Source organism: Takifugu flavidus, chromosome 17 (genome assembly GCF_003711565.1).
Source record: "Takifugu flavidus isolate HTHZ2018 chromosome 17, ASM371156v2, whole genome shotgun sequence".
Classification (NCBI taxonomy): Eukaryota; Metazoa; Chordata; class Actinopteri; order Tetraodontiformes; family Tetraodontidae; genus Takifugu; species Takifugu flavidus.
The window spans coordinates 995,001-1,022,999 of record NC_079536.1 but is presented as its reverse complement, the minus strand read 5'-3'; the positions used below and the strand labels follow the sequence as shown (position 1 = coordinate 1,022,999).

Genomic DNA, 27,999 nt, shown 5'->3' with positions numbered 1-27,999 from the left:
CATAGTGATGACCAGAATCTGCATCTCACCTGCAGACTGAGGATGGGTTTGGAAGTCAGGACAGTCTGGCTGCTCCTCGCAAGTTTGAGCTGCTGTTTGAGTGCTAAATAATGAGAGTCCCCTCTAACATAGAAGGTCAATGTGTGTGTTGAATTTAACACTGAGGTCACCATTGTGCAGGAAACTCTCTCTAAGCTCAAATTGTTGCTCAGAGCCAAAGTTTCCCCTGATACCAAAACCCAACCGTAGACCACATCGACACACCAACCCTCCGTATCCAGCGGTGTGTGTGTAGGTTTGACCTGAAAGGGTGAATGTGGTCTAACGTGAATATCTGAGACCAGAAACCCTCCAAAAGAACGTCCCATCAGCCCTGTCGACCTGCCGCTGCCCCAGGACTGACGGGGCGTCCAACCGGGTCAGCCTCATCTCCGTGCTTGCCTTCTGTCTGATTCTGCATCAAACTGCCTGACATCTGACCTTTCAGAAGACTCCATCCAGATTGGCAGAACCTGGGCCGGGAGGTATCACGAGCAGGCCCTGATAACATTTAACAGTCCCACAGGCTGAAGTCACTCACCACCAGGTTTCCGATGACCATGACCAGCATGAACACCAGGATGCAGAGAGGCTGTCCAGCAACCTCCATGCAGTCCCACATGGACTCAATCCACTCTCCACACAGCACCCTGAAGACAATGAGGAAGGAGTGGAAAAAGTCCTTCATGTGCCAGCGAGGAAGAGTGCAGTCCTTGGAGATCTTACACACGCAGTCCTGGGCGGAGAAGAGGACCACAGCTGACCGACCTGAAGATCGTTGACCCGTCATGAGGTCGGATGGCGGCAGACTCACCTGGTAGTTTTTACCAAACAGCTGCATGCCGACCACAGCGAAGATGAAAACGATGATGGCGAGGACGAGGGTCAGGTTCCCCAGGGCGCCCATGGAGTTCCCGATGATCTTGATCAAGGTGTTGAGGGTCGGCCACGAGCGAGCCAGCTTAAAGACACGAAGCTGGGGGAGAGGATGGAGGACAAACAGGCTTGTAAAACACAGCAGGACCGGTGACGGAGTTAACACACAGTGACATTTGTCACTACAAATCAGAGTCCCTGTGTGTTTCTCCTGCTTGTTCTTTTACTCCTCTGAGGAAATCTCCTCCAAACCTGATGATAAGACGGAGCTGACCGACTCGAATTCCAGAACAACAAAACAAGTTGTGATTTCAACAATTACCAGTCTGAAGGAACGCAACACGCTGAGCCCCTCAACGTTGGACAGGCCGAGCTCCATGAGGCTGAGGCAGACGATGATGCTGTCGAAGATGTTCCAGCCCGTCTGGAAGTAGTAGTACGGATCCAGAGCAATGATCTTCAGCACCATCTCAGCTGTGAAGATCCCTGAGAACACCTGAAAACGGCACATAGCTTCATGCCACTGATGCTGGAGGCAGTGTTGACCGGTCCATCACGGTCACCTGAATCATACAGCTAATGGGTCAGCCAACCAGCAGGAAGTTAGTGGCTGCTTCTCTCCACTGTTGTAACATCTCCAGCGTGACTCTATCCTGACACGATCCGAGTCTGATTGTTATTTATTATTTTGGTCCTCACTCGGTCACACACTGCTGATGAGGTGCGACCCCCAACCAGTCCTGGACGACCAGCATTCAGACCAATCTCCTCAGGAGAAGAAGGAATTTTCGACTAAACACTAGCGTGAATTCAATATTCATCAAAAGTTTGACAGAAACCGTTGCAATAACACCAGCGGCCTGTAGGGGCAGTATTCAACCATAAACGCCTATGAAGCTGAAGCACAGTCGTGAATGTGTAACACCATGGACTCACACACACACACACACACACACACACACACACACACAGATGATGCTCTTCTAAGCTCATTAAGTCTGTAGTACGTTGATTAGGTCCTCAACAATCATGCTGCTATTGTCAGCAACATGAGGAGAGGTCCTCTCACACATGTTTAGTGTGTGATGTATGAGTGAAGGAGGCCCTCTCAGGACAAAAAGGGTGAGGAAAACTCTGAAGAGGATAATGTGAAATCAATCAGCCCACGGATTAGACGCAAATGAGAAGAGAAGTTAAGGAATCCCAGCAGTTGATTGGTCAGTTGAGATCTCACCTGTCTAACATCTCTGAAGGTTCTGGTTCCACGGGGTCAGAGGTCAACGATCAACTTAATAATAAATATGCACAGGCTTGATATGAAAGCCGTTTCCAGCGTGTTTGTGTCGCTGTGACCACGTTAATGAAGGTACACGGTTCAACTGTCAAATATCAGCAACAGCCTGTGGCCTCGCAGCAGCGGAACATCGCGGCTCGGAACCGTCTGCACTTCAGGGACGGATCACAGCAGCACAGAGACATGCTGCCACACCTCCTTATATTAACGATCTTTAACAAGCCTCCTGTCCTCGAAAATGAGAGATGATCCTAGATGTTCCTGCTCTGTGGCTCCACCAGCGCCACGGCTACGGTCAGCCCACAGCGGCGCTGTAGCTGCTGCCCTTTTCACTTTCCTGCTGCTTCGCAGCTTTAAGTTCAGACTCTGACGAGTGCGTTTGTGCAAAAGTCTCTGATTCACCAACAGAGGGATGAAAAACATCACTGAGCAGCAACTGCGTGTGTGCGTGTGTGTGTGTGTGGTGTGTGTGTGTGTGAGACAGATGATGTTGACATCAGCACTGGCTAATAACACTAACATCAGCAGAGAGAGGATGACACGGATTCTCTGTGAGTGTGTATATGAGTCTGTGTGTGTGAGTCTGTGTGTGTGAGTCTGTGTGTGTGTGAGTCTGTGTGTGTGTGAGTGTGTGTGAGTCTGTGTGTGTGTGTCCTGGTGCTTCTTCATTACATCAGGCTGCTTGTGACAAACCGTCACGTGAGGCTCACATGTCACCGAGATGTTATCAAACCTGACACGTTGGAGTGTTTGTGAAAGTGACGCGATCTCCAAACGCACAATGAGATCTGCGCGGGTGTGTTTGAAATCCACACAAGTGCTGAGTTGTAAATTTGTACTCAAAGCTGTAGACAAATCTGTGCATTTACTCCCAATAGATGGCGTAAAGGCTCAACGATGACAGACGTCAGCAGTTGCAGGTCAGTCTCAGTGTTTCAGCAGGAGTCCGGTGAACAAACCTACTGTGTGTGTGTGTGTGTGTGTGTGTGTGTGTGTGTGTGCGCAGCATTTCAGCCAAGAACACTGAGAAGAGTGTGCACTTCATACACATGCACACACATATCAATAAAAGCCTCCAGTAAATGTGTCCTTTAGAGCTTCGACCATATGGAAGTATTGATATGTTTAAGTAGAGTGAGGACATCGATCACGTCAGCACAGTCCTGTCCTGACATGATCGCGCACGCGTGGCCTTACATAACGCACACGCTCCGAGCTGTCCGTCAGACTGGCCGGCTAAATGCTATGTAAACATCTGCGGGGATTAGAGGCTTTATCCTCTGAGGAACTTAACAACTCCAGACTGAAATCGGATCGTGGTGACGAGACGCAGCCTCTCCGAGACCTCGGCGGCTTTTCCAGCCAACAAAGAGCGTTTATGCAGCAGAAGTGCATCAAACTGCAGAGGAGGCGACAGCAACTCTAGGAGACTTTACGTAACAGCTGACTAAACAGTCTTGGGTGCCGCGTGGACAGCTGACCAGGTGTAAATGAATAAATAAATGAAAAGAATTATCCTGACATTCCCCAGAAGTGGGCGACCCAAACAAACCGCGGGAGAGGAGAACATTTAGCCTTCACATTACGTCTGACATAGGACCAACGTGTGTGTGTGTGTGTGTGTGTGTGTGTGTGTGTGTGTGTGTGTGTGTGTGTGTTTAAATCAGACATATCAGGTCCACGTTTTGATCTTTAACTCTTATTATGGACTTGGACTGAAGCAGCACAGCAAAACTCTTCATTTGAACAGAAACACAAGATCATGATTCAACACTCAACATTCAGCCACACACACACACACACACACACACACACAGACACACACTCGTAGGACAAACAGTGATATCATCCTTATCCAGGAATCAGCTACGTCATTGCCGAGTGAACCAACCCACAACCAAGTTTAACTTCTGTGACGGCTGCCTGGAGCTGGAGGTGAAGTTAACGCTTCTGGTCAAGAACCACCACGTGGTGTGTGTGTGTGTGTGTGTGTGTGTGTGTGTGTGGTGTGTGTGTGTGGTGTGTGTGTGTGTGTGTGTGAGAGAGAACAACAAGGTGAATTTGGCCATTAGTCGTTCACACCTGAGGTGAACCGATTACCATATTGCATCAACCTATCAGCTCGTGTCGGATCACTGGCAGCTGTAGGGTCAAACACGGGGGTTAGTCACGGCGCTCCAAACACACCTGACCCTTTTCTGTCAACTCCGATACACGCACGCACGCACGCACGCACGCACGCACGCACACACACACACACACCACACACACACACACACACACCACACACACACACACACACACACACGCACGTTCACACACACACACACACCGCCTGCATTCACGTAGAGATGAATCCACTGGCCTGTTTTTACAGGATTTCAGGCAGGTTCATCACGGTTCCTGCAGACTTCATCTTCTACTCTGACAGAATCCAAAAGCAGCTAAAGACGGCGGCTAACCACAGCACCGGATCTCTGGGACCGGATCCGGTCAGGACGGATCCGGTCAGTGATCTGACCATAAAGACATCGTGACTGATCTGGGATCTGCAGGGACCCTGGTAGACATCCATACCAGATGTTCTCCTGTTGGTTCTTGGCCATGATTTAAGGGGACGTTCCAGATTATTATTTTATCTCCATCCATCCATCATCCACACATCCATCCATCATCCACACATCCATCCATCCATCCATCCATCATCCATCCATCATCATCCATCCATCCATCCATCCATCCATCATCCACACATCCATCCATCCATCCATCCATCCATCCATCCATCCATCCATCCTACCAGGTTTCCGATGCTCAGCATGCCGTTGAACTCCTCAGTCATGGGGTAGTGCTCCATGGCCATGAAGAGTGTGTTGAGAACAATGCAGATGGTGATGGCCAGGTCTAGGAAGGGGTCCATCACCATGACCTTCACCAGCTGCTTCACCTTGAGCCAGCAGGGGCAGCACTCCCACACCAGGAAACGATGGGCGAAGGCATACCAGCATGGATGGCACCTCTTATGGGCCTCCTCCAGCTCTGCAGGGCCCCCAGATAAATAAAAACAGAAGAAGAAAAGGGAGACAAGTGAGCAGAGACAAAACTGAAGGAGCTGTGATGATGAGAGCTGATGTGTGGATGTCAGATTGAGTGTCGTCCTATTTTAGAGCCATGCTGGGAGGAGTGGTTGAGGTTTGGACTTATTGAGGTCTTCCAGGTGGGAATCAGGGCAGATCCAGGAAGGTCTCAGTGAATAGAAACACCTTCTGGTTTTATTACCCATCAGGAGTCTATTAACATCAACATCCTGAAACAAAGGTTCTCCAGTCTGTCAGACTGAGACAAGATGTGCTGCCTTTTTCAGATCAGCCCACTGATGATCCAGATTTGGGCTCCTGCTGAACCCATCCAGAACTTCATGGGTCTCCTGGAGCTTCTGGAGGTTGTTGTCCTGTTGGAAGGCAAATTATTCTTCAGCTTTCTGACGGAGGTCTGACTGGTCCCAGTTCCTTCCACCCTGACTACAGCTGCCCTCTGATGCTCTGAACACAGCTTCATATTAATGAAGATCTAATCTGCTCCACCCTCACCTGCAGCCCACCCTCACTGCTGCTCCACCCTCACCTGCAGCTCCACCCCACCTGCTCCTGCTCCTCCACCTCACCTGCAGCTCTACCCTCACCTGCTCCACCCTCACCTGCAGCTCCACCCTCACCTGCAGCTCCACCCTCACCTGCTCCACCCTCACCTGCAGCTCCACCCTCACCTGCTCCACCCTCACCTGCTGCTCCACCCTCACCTGCTCCCCCTCCCCCCCCTCACCTGCTGCTCCACCCTCACCTGCTGCTCCACCCTCACCTGCAGCTCCACCTCACCTGCTCCACCCTCACCTGCTGCTCTCCACCCTAACCTGCTCCACCCTCACCTGCTCCCCCTCACCCTCACCTGCTCCACCTGCTCCACCCTCACCTGCTGCTCCACCCTCACCTGCTCACCTTCTCACCCTCACCTCACCTGCTCCCCCTCACCTGCAGCTCTACCCTCCCCACCCTCCCCCTCACCTGCAGCTCCACCCTCACCTGCAGCTCCACCCTCACCTGCTCCACCCTCACCTGCAGCTCCACCCTCACCTGCTCCACCCTCACCTGCAGCTCTCTCTCCCTCACTCCACCGCTCTCCCCCCTCACCTGCACTCCACCCCTCACCTGCTCTGCTCCACCCTCACCTGCTCCACCCTCACCCTTGCTCCACCCTCACCTGCTCCACCCTCACCTGCTCCACCCTCACCTGCTGCTCCACCCTCACCTGCTCCACTCCACCTCACCTGCTGCTCCACCCTCACCTGCTGCTCCACCCTCACCTGCAGCTCCACCCTCACCTGCTCCACCCTCACCTGCTGCTCCACCCTAACCTGCTCCACCCTCACCTGCTCCACCCTCACCTGCTGCTCCACCCTCACCTGCTCCCCACCCTCCCTGCTGCCTCCACCCCTCACCCTCGCTCTCTCCCCTCACCTGCTCCCCCCTCACCTGCTGCTCCCCCTCACCTTCTGCTCCCCCTCACCCCCTGCAGCCTCCACCCCTCACCTCACTCCACCCTCACCTGCTGCTCCACCCTAACCTGCTCCACCCTCACCTGCTCCACCCTCACTGCTCTCCACCCCACCTGCTGCTCCACCCTCACCTGCTCCACCCTCACCTGCTCCACCCTCACCTGCAGCTCCACCCTCACCTGCTGCTCCACCCTCACCTGCTCCATCCCACCCATCACCTGCAGCTCCACCCTCACCTGCTGCTCCACCCTCACCTGCAGCTCCACCCTCACCTGCTCCACCCTCACCTGCAGCTCTCCACCCTCACCTGCTGCTCCACCCTCACCTGCTCCACCCTCACCTGACAGGAACCAAACCATCATTCACAGGAGCCAAACTGGGAGGATGACGAACAACTGGTTTGGTATAACTGGTTAATAATGTTTACATGTAAGTTTACTCTGGTGATAAACAGGAAGTTGTGTGTGCGGAGGTCACTGGGAACGTGTGTGAAACTACACAGTCAATCTGGGCGGAGCTTAGATGATTACGAGGTCACACTGAGGTCGCAGACATTGTCTGAATTTCTGTTAATTCCTGAAAAAACCCAAAAAAGAAGACAAAAAATATTCATTTAACACAACTGACTGAGGGTGTTTTACATTTTAAAACAAAGAGAGAGAAAAGAAAAACTAATGCAAATAAAATGATTTGGTTTCATGAAGGGCGATTAAACCAACAGATTTACTTCTATAACGATCTGTTCTCTAAGAGCAGCGACTGCCCAGGGGAGAGACAGTGACTCAGCAGAACACACGCCAACACACACGCACACGCACACACACACACACACACACAGAACCCACAATCAAACACGCATGAAATTACGGACACACAAGAACACAAACATGCACACACAAACACTGACATGGACACAAACGAACACGCACACACAAACAAATACAGGCACACAGATGTGAACACACACAAACACACTCGTGGACACACACACTTCTTTTTCTCTGTGGTGTGGCTACTTCATTCCAAATCTGTGAGATAAACAAAGACACACAGTGGTTCCCCTGACATCTGCTGGGGCATCTCCCTCACTCTCACACACACTCTCTCACACACACACACACACACACACGGCTACAAATTCAGACACGTGACTAAAAATTCAGACATGTTACACAACCCTGTATCCCTGCAGACTCACACAGTGACCTGAAACACACATGCCATTAATAGATGCACTCAGATGCAAAATTTTAAAAAAAGAAAGGTTACGAAATCCCTGTCTCCACACACACACAAAGCGAAAAAATGTCAGAACTTTGAGTTGTGAATTTTCTAATAAAATGGAATCTCCAAAAACAAAAAGATCAAAAAAAAAGAAGTGATTTGGAAAAAAAATGTAAGTGAGTGATCCGAAGTGATCCAAAAGTCTTTTGAAATGTAAATATGGCAGCTTTTATTTACCTTCTTCCACTGATCCAGATAAGAAGACAGATACTCGTCTGTCCACTGTACAGAAATTAGAAAGAAACACTCAAAGGTCACCTACTGCTAGTTAGCTTAGCTCACATAATGATTAGCCCTCTGTCATATCTGACTCTCACCTCATCATTACTTAAGAAAAGTGGATTTGGGATTTTATAATAATCTCTTTTTTCTTTAAACAAGCGCTGGTGTTGACACGTTGTTTCTCACCTTCCATGGCATCCGTTAGGTAGCTGGCAGCACTGAGCGCCCGGCCCCTGCTCACAGAGCCCTGAAGAGACGAGGGACGAGGAAGCAGCATGGTGCTGAGCTCCGTGGTTGATGTGGGAGCCTGAGAGCAACACGCAGCACGTTAAATAAAAGACACAAAATACACAGGCTGACACACACGTGCATGGTGTGTGTGTGTGTGTGTGTGTGTGTGTGTGTGTGTGTGGTGTGTGTGTGTGTGTGTGTGCGTGTGTGTGTGTGAAAAAGAGGAGGCGGAGGGGCTGACAAACTGTGACCGTAACAACATAATAAATAATAGAGTTTATTATGTTGGAGCAAACTTGGTGACCTGTCACACTAATCAACCTGGAGAAGTTGCTCAGGTGTGATGACATAACACTTCCTGCTCGCTGGTCCTCTACAGAGACATGACGCCGGGGCCTGAAGGTCACCACCCACCACAACGCCTACATCCTGTCTGCGTGCCAGGCAGGGAAGCACCAGGGAAACACACTCTAAGAGTACTAATTTAGCTTCCGTTAGCGGCTGTGCATTGCCATGGCGATCTTTCCGTGAGCGCTCCCTCCCTCCTCCCACTCGTCTCTCCATCAGTCGGAGCAGCAGGACGACGGAGACGCGAGAACATCGAACATGAAGCTATAACCTGAACTGAACACCCACACAGCCCCTGCGGCGCCGCTCCACGTCTCACTGCCAACGTCTCGACAGAGCTGGAGCTCCGCGCCGCACATCTGTCTCAGCTAAATGCTTTTGGAAGCCTTGATGACTGTCGTCATTTGCAATTCCAGCAGAGCCTGTATCATTATGGTCTTTATGCAGAGGGCGACGCCTCCTCCGAGACTGTAGGGGGCAGCATTGTAACCCGGCAGGTGTGGAACTGTCATGTTGTCCGTGGAACTGTCTGCTGCCACTTCCTGTGAGGAGCCAGGGCCAGTTTGATGACAGCGTCCCTTTGAATTTACCGTATTATGAGTCCAATTATCTCTTTCTCTTTATTAAAAGTCGGCTGAAAGTGACGGGGATTTTATGCTACTTTTAGAAAATAATTCTCTCTGAGGAGAGGTCAGCACTGCTGCTTCTTTGGTGCCGTTTCCTCTTTAAAGCCTCTTATATAACGGTGTAGGTGACAGTGTGGGTCTGGCTGTCGGCAGGTGGAGGTGAGTGAACACCTCCAGGCGTGGAGCTGCTGCGTTCGTCCTTGTAACCTGCTGCCTGATGGGAAATAGAAAACTGAAACCAAGCGTTAAAATAAATGTAATCCCTGGTGACGTGAAGCCGACAACCACAGCTTCCTTTGTGAGTCCCTTCTGGAAGATTGAAGATAAAACATCTAAACCTGGAGGATTTGATGTCTAACACTGAAACACTGAGGAAAAGATCCTGAAAGAAACTCATTTGGAAGTTTTTCTAAATAACACTGAGAAAGAAAACACTATATAACGCATTAAAGATGGTAGTGACGAAGAATAAGGTGTCAACAGAACATACAAAAACACACATGTTGTGTGTGTGCGTGTGTGTGTGTGTGTGTGTGTGTGTGTGTGTTTTTAAAACCTTGTCGGTATAAGCAGACAGGAAGTAGCTGCACTTAAGCTGAGTAAATAAAAGACCTTAGAGTTTGCATGTTATGATCTCCCCACTTCCTCATCAGTGGAGCTCCACAGAAGATGCTCCTTTATTTAAGTGACTATCATTCATGCGGAGGATCAGATTATGGGATGGAGTCGTAGTCCGGAGTGGAAAAACTCTGATTAGGTCACCTATTGACTGTTTTGTTGCTGTGCTGTTTGTGACATTTAAGCTCATCATGTTTAGCTTTCCAGATCATATCAATCTGGTGGTCAAGGTTATATCAGCGTTTGAAGCGCGAGTGTGTGTGTGTGTGGTGTGTGTGTGTGTGTGTGGTGTGTGTGTGTGTGTGTGTGTGTGTCATGGTGGAAACAATTGTGCCGCCTGCAGCCGTCCAGCACTCAGCAGATATTTGCATAACTGCAATCTGACATCATGAACTAAAAACACACACTCATATCGTCCATCTCAGATAACAAAGTTGTGGTGTTTCCCCCACCACACACACACACACACACACACACACCACACACACACACACACACACTGCTATGGCATCACGGGTTAAAGCTGCACATACCAGCTTAGCCATATCTGTGTGGTGGCCTTCCTTTTGCACATACCTAAACTCAAACTCTGTCACACACCCACACACCCACACACCCACACACACACACACACACACACACAAACTCACACTCTCTTCCTTGACCTTCTCCATGGTGCAGGCGGGCAGCTGCCCTTGTAGAGGTGGTGGGGAAACTCCGTTCTGGTCCATGGTAACAAACAGCTTCCCGTTGATGTTCAAAGTGGGATAAAATACCTGAAACACACACACACACACACACACACACACACACACACACACACAGTGACCCAGAGACTTAGAGTGAATCATGTCAGTAAAATTCCTAATTTTAAAGCTCTTTATCTGAACTAACTGAGGCATGTGGCTGTTATTTTAGTCTCTGTGACTTTAAGACGTGGTTGCAGTACCTGGGAGCTCCTGCTGGTGGTGCTGTAGGTGCTGGGCCGTCGTTTGGGCCACGGGTGAGACAGGATGCCACTGAAGGTGCCGCCACTGTAGGTTCCGCCCCCCACGCCTTCAATCACATCTTCAGGGACGCTGTACTCGTCATCGGCCATCTCTCCTTCGGAGCCGCGGCTTCTCAAGCGGAAGTTGAAGATGGAGGAGACTTGACTACTTCGCCGAGTCTTGGCGGAAAAGGAACGGGCGAGGAGTGGGTGGACGGGCTGTGGGAGGAAGCAGAAGATGCTTGGCACCTAATGGTGCTGCCAGCAGAAAAGGTCCTGACTCTTCTTCTCTTACCTTCCCACCATCCGTCACGTCCACCTGTAGCAGCTTTTCCTCCGACAGGTTGGCCTCCGCCTCGGCCACGCCCACCAGGACCTGACTCTGCCTCCGCCCCTCTTGGTGGTCCAGTGGCAAAGCAAACGGAGAAAGTTCTGGCGACATGACCGAGTCAGAGTCCAGAGCTTTCTGTGCGGCAGCCTTAGAGATAAACGAGGAAGCAAACGTGAATTTACCGCCTTTATTTTTTAATCTCTGCTCTCCTGTTGGTCTACCTGCTGGTCCTTCTTCAGTCTCTCCATGGCCACCTGGAACTCCCGTTCTTTCTGACATTCCTCCACGATGGTCGCCTGGTTCTGCTCCTCGTATGCCATGGCAACTACGGCTAGGATGAGGTTGATCAGGTAGAACGAGCCCAGGAAGATGACCACCACGAAAAACACCATGTAGGTCTTCCCCGCAGAGCGCAGCGTCTGCAGGCAGAAGCCGAGGCAGGTTCTGGTTTGGTTTCTGGTGTTTAAGCCAATATGCTTGTTTATAAGGTGCTCAAATGTGGGGTGCTGGAACTCCAGGCTCCTTGAATGGGCTCCAGGCACCACCAGGGACTTGCTTGAGCACATCATTCATACCTGGTGATAGAGATTTTCCCAGCAGTCTTGGGTCATGAGGCGGAACAAGGACAGGAAGGCCCAGCCAAAGGTGTCAAAGCTCGTGTAGCCATAGTTGGGGTTCCGACCCGTCTTCAGACATTCAAACCCATCTGGACACTTCCTGTGACGGTAGAGCAAACATCCCATCCCAGATATGAACAAACATGGAGCGGGAGGACACCTTCACAGACTGTGATTCAGAAGAAGTCACACATCAGACAGTGGGCGTCCAGTCAGAACAATCTTCCATTTTCCTGCCTCTGGTTCCTCATCAGCGTTCACCGCTGAAGCTTTGTTATCGCCATTAAACTGGAACCACCTACGCGTTTCACCACGGTGACGGCGTTTATGTAAGTGATATTCCACATTCATATACAATCACATTAATCGCTGCCCACACGGTCGGAGCCCATCCAGTCAAGCAGCCTGTCAGAGGCAGCGCACAGATTTAAGGTCGTGGTCGCCCAGCTCACACTGAACCCGCAGGAGACCAGTGGGGGCCACTGGGGGCCAGTGGAGGCCAGTGGGGGCCAGTGGGGGCCAGTGGGGGCCAGTGGGGGCCAGTGGAGGCCACTGAGGCCAGTGAGGGCCAGTGGAGGCCAGTGGAGACCACTGGAGGCCAGTGGGGGCCACTGAGGCCAGTGAGGGCCAGTGAGGGCCAGTGGGGGCCAGTGGAGACCACTGAGGCCAGTGGAGGCCACTGAGGCCAGTGAGGGCCAGTGAGGGCCAGTGGGGGCCAGTGGAGACCACTGAGGCCAGTGGAGACCACTGGAGGCCAGTGGAGGCCACTGAGGCCAGTGAGGGCCAGTGAGGGCCAGTGGAGGCCAGTGGAGGCCAATGGAGGCCAGTATCTGTCAGTATAGGGACTGTAACCAGCTTCAGGTGCTTCTGTCCAGATGCACCTCAACACAAAGCTCAGCGAAGGACGACAGAGTGATGATGAAAACTTCTGGATGAGCCACCAGTCAGCTGACCTCTGTTGCTTATCTGGGGATTCAAACCAACGACCTTTACCCTGGGTCAACTCCGCCCACGACGAGCCAAGGTTAGCATCAGCATGGAACATCCTGAAGAACACATCTGGTCAACCAGCAGAGGTCTTAACCAGGTTAACCCACACATGTGACCCGCCTGGTTGGGTGGTTAAACATGTTTGTGATGATAAACAGCTGAGTCGCACCTCTATGGCAGCCACGATCAATGCTAACGCGGTTGCTGATTTCAGCTTTACCGTATTATTGTTACGTAACAAGGTTACAAAATCACACATCTGCTGACAGAAACAGTAACAGGATCAATGCTGATTCGATGAGACTCGCGAGATGACGCGATTATTCTGGTAACAACGCACGATACCCGACATTAGCGTGAAAACAGGGAAACACGCGCACAAGGCGAGCCGTCATGGGCCGCCAGTCAGGTTGATGCCATTTAGTCTGACACAGAGAGCAAGGCCAATCTCCCCAAACACACACACACACGCACACGCACACGCACACGCACACACACACACACACACACACACACACACACACAGTGTCCTACACTTGCATAAATCCATTCCCTCATCTGGCATCCAGTGAGTCAACATGGTGGCATCTGAGTGAATGTGAAGTGTGTGCGATGGTGTGTGTGTGTGTGTGTGTGTGTGTGTGTGCATCAGTTATCTCTAACACACACCTCTGTTGGTGTTAATGGAGAGGCACCACTTCAGACCCCCAGTCACACCACAGCAGCCCCTCAGATCAGCTCTTACACACTCGTCCGCATTGAAAGTTGTGACTCGACAAATGCCGTGGTTACCATGGTGACCGCTGGCATTGTTTGAGTTTAGGCATTAGTTAAATAAAAAAAACTGCTTCAAGCGGGAGAAACTAAAGAACATTTTGAAGGTAAATAGACAGTTCCTACACCGAAGGACAACGAATGTCATCTTCTAAAGATTGTCTCTTACATCTGTGTATTCACTTCATATTCCCTACAGCCTCCCACACACACACACACACACACACACACACACACACACACACACACACACACCTCTAATTATAACACTCAGGTAAACTAGAGTCTGGAAGGAAGAGACTACTTAGCATCGCTATAGCAACCATATCACAGAGAGGGTTGCCGGGGGAAACTATTTTGTGCTATCTCTGTTGGGGGGAGAGTGTGTGTGTGCATGTCTGTGTGTGTTTCTGACCTGTGGTGACAGAACCTCTCTGGGTTCGTTTTAATGTCCATCAGATCCTCTGATTTTGGGTTCATGCTCAGACGAACGCCGGCGTCCAGGCTGATCTGAGGTCCGCTGTGTGACCTCGTCTACTCGGCCGTTGGTTCCACCCAAAACCTCCTGTGAGGTCGTTTTAATGGAGATCTGAACGATCAGCATTATTCCATCACTGTCCTCAGCAGCACACACACACACACACACTCACACATGTGCACCCTCACGTGCACGCACGTACACACCATCGACATCGTTCCATAATCTTTAAAAACACAACAGCTCCTGAAATAGCAGCTGCACCACTGAGACACAACGTCTTGCTGTTAGCATCTAACTGCAGGCTGGCTACGAGCCGCGCGTGTGTGTGTGTGTGGTGTGTGTGTTGTGGGGGGGCAACTGCTGGGTGATTTGGATGGTTTAGATGTTCAAATGTTCAAACACACAGAGTCCAGAGTTCATTATTTCTGATGTAAACACTGAACATCCGCCATCATATCAGAGGTTCTGAAGAAGCTGAGGAGCAGCCGACTCCATCAGGGCTGCAGGGAAATTCCAGAGAAACCAGCTCTCGGGGGACTTGTTACTCTGTGTTTGCTGAAGGGGGCGCTGCCCTCAGGGGCATCGAGACGCTCGGCGAGCTGGGTCCAAATTAGCGTCGGCGGATCGAGTTACGCGGCAGAAATAGCGCCTGGCGGCCGAGACGTCCTCACTTAATCCAAACTCTATCTGTTAAAATGTAATTAGTCGCTTATTTATGTGTTCAAACGCAGCGGCGTCGAGTCAGACCCTAACAAACGGAGAGGTTTCGCTAACGCTAAGAGGCGAATGTTCAGCGCCTTCATCATCATAAGCACACAGAGCCCAGCAAGCGTCAACACTGCTGCTCTTTTGGTGTCGATACAGCTGTTTGTCAGTAAATATAGCAGCACTTCCTGGCGTGGTCAGAGAAGAGGTAGAGAAGCATCATCATCATCTTCATCATCATCCTCATCTTCATCATCATCAGAGAGTGTTGGAGACTTTACTCAGCCAATGCTGACGTCCGACTGCAGCCTCTTACTGATTTGAGGAGCATTTGTTTGGGTCTTTATCGCCTGCAATGAACTGGAACTGAGACGGTGCCACAAAACCTGGCGAGCGAATATCCTCACTCAAAGAGGCGACTAATTGGGTAGAAAAGGAGGGAAAGAGGCAATATGTTGCCCAGTGTGACGTTGGGATGAAAAATGACACGTCCGCGTTTCATTCGGTTTCCCGCGAGCTTCATTTTCACTCGGCCTCCAACGGGCCGATGGAAGCTGCAGCGACTGCGAGGCTCTCGCGGAGCTCGAACAGAGGAACGATCGCTCTCGCAGCTTCGTAGCTCTGTCATCACCTCTGGACGCCACCCAGAAACCCGCTCCGCTTTAAATGTTCCCACAACCTTAGTTACTGGTTCGGTAACAAAGAAACAAAAATAAGATCTCAATCTTCTTGAGCTGGAGACACTTGCTGTCTCTGTCCTCCTCTAATCCTTCCTCTGGTTTACCCACAATTCAGTCTGGCGGCCAAAAGAGCATCAAAGGTCGGAGGTCATGATCAAGATGGCCGACACTCACTTGTCTGAGAAGGTCACAGCGTCGATCACGTTTTAATGTAGCTTTGAGTGATTGTGCCGCTGGAGTTCAGCTGCTCCACAACTTCCGACTGTATTTTAATTTGATCGTAGTTTCACTTTGATCACATGGGTACAAACTGCAACGCGATTGGCTGATGGATGGTGCAAGCAGCCAATCAGAGTATCCGACTTTATAGTCTCCTAATTTAAAATCATAGATGCCAAAATGTCAACATCAGCAATAACAAAGCACACACACACACACACACACACACACACACACACGCACACACACACACAGAAAGTATCCACCCCCACCATAACAAATGTTTTCAATATCCTGCAATATTGATCGGTTTAGCTCTTAACATAATGTTTTAACTGTTTGGAATTGTGTGTGCGTGTGTGTTGTGCTTTGTGTGTGTGTGTGTGGGCAGTGTGTGTGTGTGTGGGGGGGGGGGGGGGGGGGGGACGACAACAGACAGGAGTGCATCAGAGCAAAATGAGCCCAGATACATCTGAGGAAGCAGAATGAGCAGATCATTATCACACACACACACACTCTGTCTCACACACACACACACACACACACACACACATGTACTTGGACACAGGCCTATAGTGCATGCACCTGAATGCAACGTTAATGCAGTGATGGGTGTTCCAGGAACTTCAGGCCTCCCAGGGTTTCTGCTTAATAAGCCGCTGGTTGTCGCACGCCGACACCTTTAGGACACATTTGGGGGTTTCCAGGACACGTGGAAGGTTTCAGGCTGGTGGACACAGCCTGAAGTCTGAGCGCTGCGCTGTCACGAGCACTTAACGACATTCTAGATAATGTTAATAAAGAGTTAATTCAGGAAAGGAGCCGCAGCCTGGATAAGTCCCTGCAGATGGCGCCGTTCTGAGGCCGCCGTGGAGGAGCGTTTTCACCCCTTTGAAGGGACGCCTGTGAAAGCAGCTCAATTCCTGCTTCACTGTTTACAGACGGGAATGTTTCTAAAGCAGAGGAAAGACTTTGAGGATTTTGGACGCATTTTCAAACCTTCTTTGGTGCTTTTTTGTATTCTGCGAGAATATTTTGGCACTGGAGCATCGGCGTGAGCAAACGCGCTCATTAATGGTTTCAAACCACAGGTACAAACTGGGACCGAGACCAGGAGATGAATTTCCGGTTGTTGGCAGAGGAACTGGACATTTAGAAACGGGCCCAGAAGCCCTTGTGGTGACCTCAGAGGTCACCTGATGCATGCAAACATGCTGCGTGCACGCATGAGCCGGGGCAGAGGTGAGGATGTCACATGACAAACACAGCACAATCCGCGTGTTAATCATTCCAAATATTTAGAAAGAGGGTTTGGATTTCAGACTAATTAAAGAGTCTGGCTCCAGTCACTCCAGGGCGTCTGAAACCGCTTCAGCCTGCTGGTTTCTGCCCAGGAACACTTTTATTCCCCATCTGAAAAGAAACGAATCGTAAACATCCTTTCATGGAGAAAAACAAGATTTATTCTGCCTTCCCCAAAAACCTCAAGGATCCGCTGCTTTAGCGTCCACGAACCTCGGCCGTTGCCTCCACCCTCGTTTCCTCCGCCCTCGTTTCCTCCGCCCTCGTTTCCTCCGCCCCCGCTTCCTCCGCCCTGTTTCACCTCCTCTCTGTTCTCTCCATCTGCCGACTCTCCCCGTAGCATGTTTCTTTCATCGCGCTACACGTCAGTTAGCTTCCTGTTAGCCTGTCAGCTACACGTTTGCATCTTCAGACTGGTTTCACATGACATGGCCAGTTAGCTCCAGGCTAGCCGTTTCCCCAGCACTGGTTTGAGTCAGTCGCACGCACAGACACAGACACACACGCAGTTTTTTTCATAGTTGTGTCAGTTAGCGTCACGCTCTCAGCGTGGACAGTCAGCACGGATACTCTTCCTCTCTGACAGCTCACACAGCACCGCGGATCCTCGAACCGGCAGCAAGACTCGGCTGGAAAAGCAGAGCCAGAAGCTCAGCAACAAACATGATGTGGATGAGAAGTTACCAGCCGATTTAGCTGGAACATTCATGGAAAGATGGCGATCTTAACGCACACACACACACATTTATCCCCGACATTTCTGAACCAAAGACTGAATGTTCTCACACTGGCACCATGTTAGATGAGTGACAGAGAGACAAAAACATGGTGACCGTTTCTCTCGTCCCTGACAAACAAGAGCTCTTCACACCTTTTTCTTTGCTCAGAGCCAAAACACAACAAAGACGTCGTTCACATTTGGATAAACGGGACGTTGAAACGCTCGTTCTCATCTCTCACTATTAAAACCTGACCACAGATCTGCAATCAATCAATCAATCAATCAATCAATCAACCAAGCAGCCAGTTTACCCATAATGCAACATTGTAGGTCAGCGTTTGGTCGGTGGTTCCGGTTTTGTTAAAACTGAAGGCGGCTCATTGAACCGGTTTGGTTTGCTTCCCATCATCGTCGTACTCTCATTAATCAGCGCCCCCTAGTGGCGGCACTGAATTTACCTGTGACGTGTGACCGAAACACGACGTTTCGTTTTTTTCCGCGTTTGGATGTTGTCAGGAAGGAAAAGTGGAGCACTCACCCTGCATCACTGCCGTTTCCACAGATCAACGCGTCTTTGGCTCCTTCCGCCTTGTAGAAGTTCTCTGGAAAAACCCAGTTTGTAAAATCATTTTGGGGATTCACACAGGTTCAATTCTAAACACATTTAATCACTTTCATCAACGCCTCGTTTAAAATAAGCACAGATATGGAATGAATGAACTTTGGGCCACAAAAACGCTGGTCCTGTTGGAGTTAGAGGAACATCTGCAGTCGGATCGGATCTTCTTTGAGTTCAGTTAGAAGTTCCAGAAACACGGACGTGAACCCTGTTGGGACTCCTACAATTAAACGGTTGAGACTGCGTCTGCACGGGAGGCTAAAGGCCAAACCAGCTCTGCTGAGCAACACTTCCATCCCACCACAAACCATCTCCAAGTACATTAAACACTTAACTGCGCTACTTCAGCTCTATCTCCGACCCGAACACGCTGGAACCACACACACGCGACCTGGAAGGCTTTTAATGCACCTCGCTTTCTGTACGGGCGCTTCACTGACAGACAGCGACCTGAACTCTGCTCACGCTCACCTGGTCTGAGACCTGCTGATCTGAGACCTGCTGGTCTGAGACCTGCTGGTCTGAGACCAGCCGGTCTGAGACCTGCTGATCTGAGACCTGCTGATCTGAGACCTGCCGATCTGAGACCAGCCGGTCTGAGACCTGCGGCTAACTGACGGTGACAATTAGGTCTCAACCCGAGTTCTTTCACTTCCTGCCAGTGGAAAACCTGGAACAAAATCCCATAATTTCACGCCTGCCATACATTCACAAGCCCCGCCTCCTCTGTGAAGCCCCGCCCACCGCTGTTCCTGAATTAGGCCTGAGAGCTTTACTTCTCGTTTGGCCCTACGGGAACAAACTCTGGGCTGATGTTTTATTCAGTAGCTAAATATGAAAGTGTGCATTTGTGTGTTTTAACATTATGTAAAAATCCAATAGATCATAAACGAGAGAGCTCAAAGAGCTGCAGATGGATTTCACTTCAGTGAGACGAACAGTTTTTAAGTTCATCGGAGGAAAACAAAGAGCTCAAACAGAGCCAGAACCTCGACCCGTGCACTTGTTTAACAGGAAGTGGCTGTGTGAGCGAAGGCTGTCGCTGCTGGACGCTCGTTGGTGATTTCAGAGCTTCCACCGGTACCGATGATGTCACGAGCTGAGCAGACAGATCAGATGGGTTTGATGGGAAAAGTTTGGTGACGGGAGCATCGATTCCCGAGTCAGGGAGGCTTTCTCCGATGGGGGGGCTCTCACATTTCAGCTTAGCTTTTTACAGGTCGATACCGGGGCCTGCAGGGGACATTTCTGTGGTGTGATGGACAGCAGAGCCAACTGGAAATGACTGAACAGAGAGCAGATTACAGAAGCAGCATGTCCCCACAGCGACGTTAGCCTGACTCAAAGTGGCTTTGATTTCCAAATCTAAGCAGCAGGAGACGTTTGGGTGGCGTCTTGTCCTGACAGGAGACACTGAAAGACAATGTCCAATCACCAGATCTTCACCTGATGGTGATGGGTCGTTTTAGATCATCAACCATTAATCTGTCATATTCACATCAACACCCGTAACAAGTGACTCCGCCCACAACCCCCCGCGAGGCTGATCCTCACCTTCTTCGTTGATGAAGTCCTTCATGGACGTCCAGGTCTTGTTGTTGCAGAAGAAGGAGGCGTTGGCGGGCAGGCTGTCGTTGACGCAATGCGCTGTGCTGCGGACGCACTTCTGCCGCAGGTTTCCCATGAAGAGCTGCAGGCCGATGAGAGCGAAGACGCTCAGGCAGAAGACGGTGAGGATCATCACATCAGCGAGTTTCTTCACCGACTGGATCAGAGCTCCGACAATGGTCTTCAGGCCTGTCGCCCACAGAGGACAAAAGATGAGCGGATGAACCACAGGAGGAGGTCACGTTGCCGTGAAGGTCACGTTTGGACCGAACGAGCGTCGTGAGTCCAGCGTAAAGATGAGCGCCGCTTCAACTTCATGAACCTCCACAGAAATGGGTTGAAGAAAGGAAATTAGGTCCAAATTTGTTGTTTTGGCTTTCAAAAATGGCTAAAATGTGCTTGGGAATATTGAAGAGACGCCATCTTTATCAGATTTAACACAAACGACTCCACTTTTAATGGAAATGTCACCAATTTCAAATCCAAAATAAAGAAAAGGCTCATTCGGTTAAAGCTGCAGTCAGACACGAGTGATAATCGAGTCCTGGAACCAAAGACCCAATCAGGTCTTTGATGATAAATGAGTCCAGGTCCTGTTGGCTCGGCTGGTGACCAGGGGCAGGAAAGGTGGTGGAGTCGCTGGTGTCTCTGCAGCTTTAAAATCCCCTCAATTCCCCCTCCACCAGCAGGTTGGAAACATTAAACACAAGTTCTCATTGTCGCGACATGAAGCAGAACAACCACAAAACTCATGAACAGACATGAAAAGATGGTGAAAACAGAAGGGGCCAAACACGAAGAACACAAAGGCTGCAGACGTGCCAACTGTCCTCCAGCCGCGTCTTTACTTATTACATCGGCTCATTAGTGCGGAGGCTGGTGACGAAGGCGGGCGCTGCCACGAGTGTGTAATAACATGTGGCAGATATGTTATAACAGGCTCGCTGCCGGCGCAACGTGCAGGCTCACATGCAGAGAGGAAACATACAGAGGCGAGCACAAGATCCATGTGGGGTTTGAATGAATTTGGACGTTTGAGGGATCCATTTTCATCAGAAATAGTTGAACCCTGATGTAGCTAAAACCATCAACCCAAAGCTCCGCTGTTCCTTGGGTTCCCTGTGGGCATTAAAGGCAGCTAATGTCTGAGGTGGGACCTCCTATCTGTGCAAGACCTCTGATGTTCCCACAACCTTGACCGTTCGGCTCCAGAACACTGCAACCATAAACAGTGACGTCAGGAGGAGGACCCGTTTCTCCAGCTTCCTCACCTGGGATGACCGAGATGGTTTTGAGCGCTCGCAGCACCCTGAAGGTCCTTAACGCTGACACATTACCCAGGTCCACAAACTCAGTCACATATCTGCAACAGGCCGGAGACAGACGCACAAAAACACACACAGAAGGTTTGACCACACTGAGGAGCAACCAGCGACACACGGAGATGAAGCCGGGTGGAGACCTGGACCTCTGAGGAGAGCAAGTCAGACCTGGATTTGAACTGGAGAGAGAAGCCAGAACCAGAACGGCTTTTCCAGCCAACTGGGGGAGGGGGGGGAGATGTATTTGCAAACATTTGGCTTTGACTTGTTTGCTAAGGTGAATTCTGATTGTTCGTCTTCTCCAGTTCAGAACTGAACGTTCAGATCCTGTCGGACTTTTCCTCCTTTCCTGTCACAGATCAGGCGATTACACTGGTGACCACGGACGGGTCAGGGGGCAAAGGGCTGCGGCACATGGAAGACACGGACTAACGAGAGAGGACGACAAGGTTACGACATCTGTTCTGGACTCGCTGCCCCCTGGTGGCGGTGCTGCTTACCTGGGATGACTGAGATCGTTTTCAGGGCTCTCAGCACTCTAAAGGTTCTCAGCGCCTGCAGGTTCCCTACTTTGATAAACTCTGTTAACAGCCTGCAGGGGGCAGTGTGGTGATTTCAGCACACAACAAAGAAGAAAAACATCACAAACGCTGGTGAAACGGACGTTCGAAAGTAGAGGTTGAAGTATAAAACCATGACGTGACATCAGCAAGTTCAGACAACATCAAAACACCCAAAATCTGTGATTTTACTGAATGGTAATCTGGAATCTGTGCAGTCCTAAAGCTGTGGCTAATTCTGAGTTATTAATTCTTACGTTTGAATGAAAGGATGAAAGAATATCCTCGAAAAAAAGAACGTTTCTAAAGAATCCGCGTCCACAGGTCACCGCCCCCTTTCAGGCCGAATCAGATCAAGAAGGGCGCTGGCGATGGCAGCCATTTTGGGCCCGTGCTAAGATCAAGTCTTCTGATTGGAGGCTGCTAACAGCCATCCATTACGGCTCATATTTCAGCGCCGGTGACTGGCAGGCTGATTGAATTACAGCGGGGGCGGGCAGCGATGGAGGCCAGAGCAGGCCGTTTACATTCAGGCGGAGTTGATGAGGAAGCGGTGACGCCACAGGCGCTTCACAGCCAGGACGACACACGTGTTCTTATCTTCACACAGATGTTCACGTCTTCATCGTCGGTTAAGGACTGGAGTTAAAGAATGCGTCGCAGTAACGCTCGGCAGATGCTACGGTGGTCAGGAGGGCGGCGGCGGCGGCTCCGCGGGCGGGACAGCAGGAAATAAACTGATGCTGACGAGACTGAAGCGGCTGCGGCTCTGACGGACGCCATTATCATGTCATTACATTGTAATACCTGGACACAAGGGGGCGGAGCCAGAGTCTGCATGTGTATGCAGGGGTGAGGTGGGGTGATGGACTCTGTTACCATGGGATTCCTGACTCAGTGGGAGGGGGAACAGCATCAATCACTGTGAGTGTGTGTGTGTGTGTGCGTGTGTGTTGTGTGTGTGTGTGTTCACCAGCCATTACTCTGGTTTTAATAAAGGATGGGCACAGAGGGGTGACGTGTCAGGGGCGGAGCGTGTGTGTATGTGTGTGTGTGTGTTTGACTTATGTGTCCCTATGCATCTAAAGACATGACTGACCACAGGACGGCCCCCGGTTCAAGGACACCAACTGACTGCATGTGTGTGTGCCTGTGTGTGTGTGTGTGCCTCCTCATGCCATGCCGAGCTGGACTGGGAGGTCAGGTGTTTCAGGTAACCAGGAAACACCGGCCTGGAGGGGCAGAGTCCAGGTTTGTCTCCATTTGTGATGTTGGAGATTTTTGAAGTGTGTTTGTTTCCATGTGGAACATCTACGGGGGGATGGACGGTTTGTCGTCTCAAACCGTCCAATCAAATCCTTGTGTCCAGTTTGATGAGGACTTCCTGCCAGGACTCAATTCCTGGAGAACTGATGCAGGAACCGTAATATTCCCCAATGCTCCCTAACGCTGATGTGAGCAGACCAGGATGACGTCTGTCTTATGGGGGTTTTGTCCTTCTCAGCGGAGACGTTGGTCGCCTGGACGTTGGTCACCTTCACCAGGACACTTTAGTGGAGTGAGGTGACACCACTTCATTACAGCTCAGAGCTGAAGCCTCGGGTCAGTTATTGATCCGATCAGTTCACACCGATCATTTATCCCCCCCCACACACACACACACACACACACACACACACACACACACACACACACACACACACACACTCAAACCTTCCACTACTACCGCTGCTATAACCGATGGTCACCTGATCACTAACCAGCCTGACCTGCAAGGATAAGTCAATATATTATATTATATATATATTATATTATATTATATATATTATATTATATTGAGGCTAGAAGTGGGTTTAGGTTATGGTCAGGATTAGGGGTTAGTTGGGATGCTTATGGTAAGGAGCTGTTTTATATCAATGAAAGTCCACACAAAGATAGAAGTACAAGGACGTGTGTGTGCGTATGTGTGTGTGCATGTGTGTGTGCATGTGTGTGTGTGTGTCAGACTCACGCCATGACGATGACGCTGAAGTCCAGCCAGTTCCAGGGGTCTCTCAGGAAGGTGAAAGGTCCCACACAGAACCCTCTGGCCAGGATCTTGATAAGCGACTCGAAGGTGTAGATGCCCGTGAAGGTGTACCTGAGAGAGGTGATGAAGAGCAGGTAACTCCAGCGGTCTTCCGCCTGGGCAGGGGTCTTCTCAGGTATACTTACTCCAGATACTTGGCCCAGTTGGCTGGCTCAGACATGGCCATGAAGCAGCAGTTGGTCAGGATGGTGCACATGATGAACAAGCTGAATAAGGTGCTGAGGTTCAGGAGAACACACGACTCAACCGACACTTTCTCAACTCCTCTGAACGTCAACAACCTTCACGTGTTGCTATGGCCACGGGAGTGGGAGGAGTCAGACTGAGAATCGCCTTGAAACCTTTAGCTCGTGTTAGCGTTTCACTGCTTGCCACCCTGAGCGCAGCTAATTACGATTCCACTAATGGCGGCGGGAGCGGGCGAGCCCCCTCCCACCACATCATCACGTAACGGCGAGATCTGATCCTTTGCCTGCGAGAAAACATCACCTCCAGCCGCAGCGCTCTGCTCGCCACAGGCCATCAGGTGGGAGGAGACCTGTCAATCACAGCTAAAAATGAAAGCTAATTATTGTAATTTGGCAGGAGAAACATGCTCCCCGCGTGAGCGCCGCCCAAACCAGCTCTGACTTGTTGACTGAAACGCTGTTGTGGCAGCAGGCAGCCGGATAATACAGTTAGCCCATGACAAACAACACAAGCGTCCCGCCGCCGTCACCTTCCAGTGAGGGACTAATTACGGCGTAATAACAGTGCTGCGGTTATGACCCTCCCAGGACAGCGTTCTGGTAACGTCATTACACCTCCCACATTGAGAAATATGACATACGGCGGCTCCACAAAGTCAAAATACTTCAACTTTCAGTCTCGGTTCGGCCGGTTTTTGTGTGTTTGATCCATCAGTTATAAGACAGAGGAAGAAAAAAGAAAAGAAAAATACTTATTAAGTATAATCAAGGATCCCACAGGGGGTGAGGGCATCCAGGTGATCAGGTGATCCTGATCTGTGGATTTACTGGAGCACAACAATGCATGATGGGAAACGGCTTCAGCTTCTGCTGACATTTCCTGTCTAATGCAGCAGATCCGGGCGTCCTGAAGCCACATGTGAGGTTCGCATGTGTTCATCTCACACCTCCACTGGTCACCGTGGCGCCACTGTGGCCCACCACACACTTGATGATGACACACGCGCTGATAATAACACGCACACACTCAACGAGCACACTTTGGTGCCTCCACACCTCTGACGGCGACCTCTTCCCCCACTTATCCCCTCCCAAGAGCAGCAGCGTGTCTCTCAGCGTTAGCGACCGCGTCCACCAATAAAAATAGACGTGTGTGAGGTGGAGCGAGGGCGGGGGTGTCGCGGACCGCTCCGCTTTTGGGTGTGAAGTTGCGTCTGTCATGTCAGCATGGTGTTTAGTACTCGAGGTGGATGCCGGCATGGGCGCCACCAGACCTTTGATTCACCAATCTGGAATTTAATCGGATATCAGATGATGTCGGAAAATTCAAAGGCACTTCGTGACCCTTGACCTATTCCTTTCATCTTCTCCGTCTTAGGAGAAGTCACTTCATGGATCCTCCCTGTCCCCGTCACTTATTCCTTTCCAAAGGTCAGCAGGTAAGAGGCAGGAACGCACCTGGACAGGTGACCCGTCCATCACAGACCCCACACCCCCCTCCCTTCATTCCCCTCCACGCAGAGGTCATGTGACCTGTCTCTATGCGATTTGGGCTGCGCTCAGAGCGGGAGGACAGTTTGGGATTGTCGGGGGAGCGCGTTAGAATGTCGACCATCCCTCAGAACCGTATAAAGAACAAAGGCTGTCGCTCAGCAGCAACACGTCAGAGAACACCTGAACCATTAAACACACATCGGTGAAGCTGCCGGCCGCAGGGACCACAGGGACTACATACAGCAGCGGAAGGATATGAGTGGACCAGGATTTTGATGGCAATTCTGCGGACAGGGTGGAAGGGGCTGAAGAAGTAGAGGGCTGATGTGGCACTAAAACGGAAGATGGCCTTTCCTTTGTTCAGGACTATGAAGGTCTGAGGGAAAAGGAGAGAGGACGCGTTAAGAGGTGGACACGTTTCATACAGCAGGAACACTGGACCATGATGAGAGGGGTGCTCTCCTCCAGCCAGCCTGGGGGGGCCTACAGGCCCAACAACTACACATTCTGACTGACTTTATCACTGCAGGGTTCCATCCCATCAACCGCTCTAACAGGACCTGCCAAGGGATGTCATACAGAAGAGCTGGGAACCTTCCGAGGAACTCTCTCGGACAAAGACGACGCACCCTCTTGTCTCTGAAGTAGTACGGGTCGATGTCTTCCAGGGGAACGCCCACCAGGTGAGACGGGATGTCGGCGAAGATCCGTGGCAGCTGTTTTCCTGCCTCCAGGTCAGGACGGGCCTGCGGGAGCTCCACATCACCCAGGTCCTGATGTGAGGGTGGACACACACACACACACACACACACACACACACACACACACACACACACACACACACACACACGGAAAATGTCACCTGGAAGTCTGATTTTTTTGGGTTGGAAGGAGAATGTAGCATTTCTGTGTGTGTGTGTGTGTGTGTGTGTGTGTGTGTGTGTGTGTGTGTGTTGTGTGTGTGTGTGTGTGTGTGTGTGTGTGTGTGTACCTCCTTGTACTGTTTCTTGAGTCGGGCCTCCTCCTGGATGATGCGCTGCTCGATGGCCGCCAGGGAGTCCGGCGTGAAGCGCTGAAAGCTCTCTGGTCCCATTGGAAACACACAGCCAGCCATCTTCTCATCCTGATCCTGCTGCTGACTGGTCCAGTACACCAGCTGCTCACACACAATCGTGAGAATCGTGATGACAATCAGCGATAAGTGGCGACAAGTGTAACACTAACACACACTGGTGACGCTGTCTTTGCTGAACACGGCATCTCACATTAATTATGGGAATCGGAGTGAAAAGGTGTGTGTGTGTGTGTGTGTGTGTGTGTGTGTGTGTGTGTGTGTGTGTGTGTGTGTGTGTGTGTGTGTGTGTGTGTGTGTGTGTGTGATTGAGGAACCATCTGCCTTGGATCCTAATTGAATGATCAGACAGGCCTCCATTTTTAACCTTTCATACATTTATTCTTCACAGCTCCCAAATCTGATTTGTTGTGTGTGTGTGTGTCTGTGTGCGCGCGTGTGTTTGTCACATCAAAGGAAAATCTAACTCTGTTTTCTATTCTTATCAAAGCTGTCATCCACTCAGTCTCTCACACGTGTGAGCAGTACAGTCGGTCCTGACGAGCTGCTCGGTTCTGGTTTCATTCTGCTGTGGCTCTCCCTCACGTACGCACTTGTCCACGTCCACCCTGGGTCCCCTGGGGCCCTGCTCACGTCCACCCTGGGTCCCCTGGGACCCTGCTCACGTCCACCCTGGGTCCCCTGGGACCCTGCTCACGTCCACCCTGGGTCCCCTGCAGTCGTTAGCGGCTCCATCCTTGTGAGGCTAAACCTGCCGGCCTGTTGAGGTGTGATTGCAGCCTCAGACCCGTGTGACCTGTTTTCTGTGTAGATAAACGGGATTCGACCTCATTCTGGTCAATATTCTGTCCATATTCGACACCTGAGATGCTTAAAGCATCTATATCTTTAATTTAATCGGACTGATGAGCATCAATCCTCTGGAAAAGGCTCAAATCTTTGCTGACGCTTCAACTTTAGGATTTAGTTGATGTCGGTTATCAGTTGAGCCCAGTCTTCAGGGGTTTCAGCTGTTCTATGTTCTCCTGTCTGAAGCATAGAAGAGAGGCCTGGTTTCACTATGGACCAATCACATCTGCTCAATGATCTAAAAATGATCCCATTTTGTTTATTTCGGGTCGAGAGAAGAAGTCCAGAGGTAAAGATACA

The 27,999-nt window shown here is 50.6% G+C and overlaps 1 protein-coding gene across 9 annotated transcripts in view; it reads right to left on the bottom strand.

Moving 5' to 3' along the window:
* The window catches only part of LOC130513623 (sodium channel protein type 4 subunit alpha-like), a 77,416-nt gene that overhangs the window by 38,161 nt on the left and 11,256 nt on the right, over nucleotides 1-27,999 (bottom strand). For 5 of the 9 annotated variants that reach the window (XR_008946781.1, XM_057012439.1, XM_057012441.1 and 2 more), the window contains exons 2-20: nucleotides 26,770-26,934; nucleotides 26,408-26,551; nucleotides 26,037-26,154; nucleotides 24,222-24,312; nucleotides 24,019-24,147; nucleotides 21,397-21,488; nucleotides 20,072-20,314; nucleotides 18,437-18,500; nucleotides 11,985-12,126; nucleotides 11,631-11,828; nucleotides 11,374-11,556; nucleotides 11,040-11,297; nucleotides 10,741-10,866; nucleotides 8,454-8,574; nucleotides 8,223-8,267; nucleotides 5,010-5,248; nucleotides 1,238-1,411; nucleotides 854-1,015; nucleotides 581-775 (exon numbers count right to left, since the gene is read on the bottom strand). Coding sequence is in view for 8 of the 9 variants with exons in the window: in XM_057012439.1 (XP_056868419.1) it covers nucleotides 581-775; nucleotides 854-1,015; nucleotides 1,238-1,411; nucleotides 5,010-5,248; nucleotides 8,223-8,267; nucleotides 8,454-8,574; nucleotides 10,741-10,866; nucleotides 11,040-11,297; nucleotides 11,374-11,556; nucleotides 11,631-11,828; nucleotides 11,985-12,126; nucleotides 18,437-18,500; nucleotides 20,072-20,314; nucleotides 21,397-21,488; nucleotides 24,019-24,147; nucleotides 24,222-24,312; nucleotides 26,037-26,154; nucleotides 26,408-26,551; nucleotides 26,770-26,892 (2,847 nt within the window). In the remaining variant the exon portion in view is untranslated. Of the gene's footprint in view, nucleotides 1-580; nucleotides 776-853; nucleotides 1,016-1,237; nucleotides 1,412-5,009; nucleotides 5,249-8,222; nucleotides 8,268-8,453; nucleotides 8,575-10,740; nucleotides 10,867-11,039; nucleotides 11,298-11,373; nucleotides 11,557-11,630; nucleotides 11,829-11,984; nucleotides 12,127-18,436; nucleotides 18,501-20,071; nucleotides 20,315-21,396; nucleotides 21,489-21,947; nucleotides 22,040-24,018; nucleotides 24,148-24,221; nucleotides 24,313-26,036; nucleotides 26,155-26,407; nucleotides 26,552-26,769; nucleotides 26,935-27,999 lie in introns of all 9 variants that reach the window. The other 4 variants (XM_057012442.1, XM_057012445.1, XM_057012447.1 and 1 more) reach the window with 2 other exon arrangements.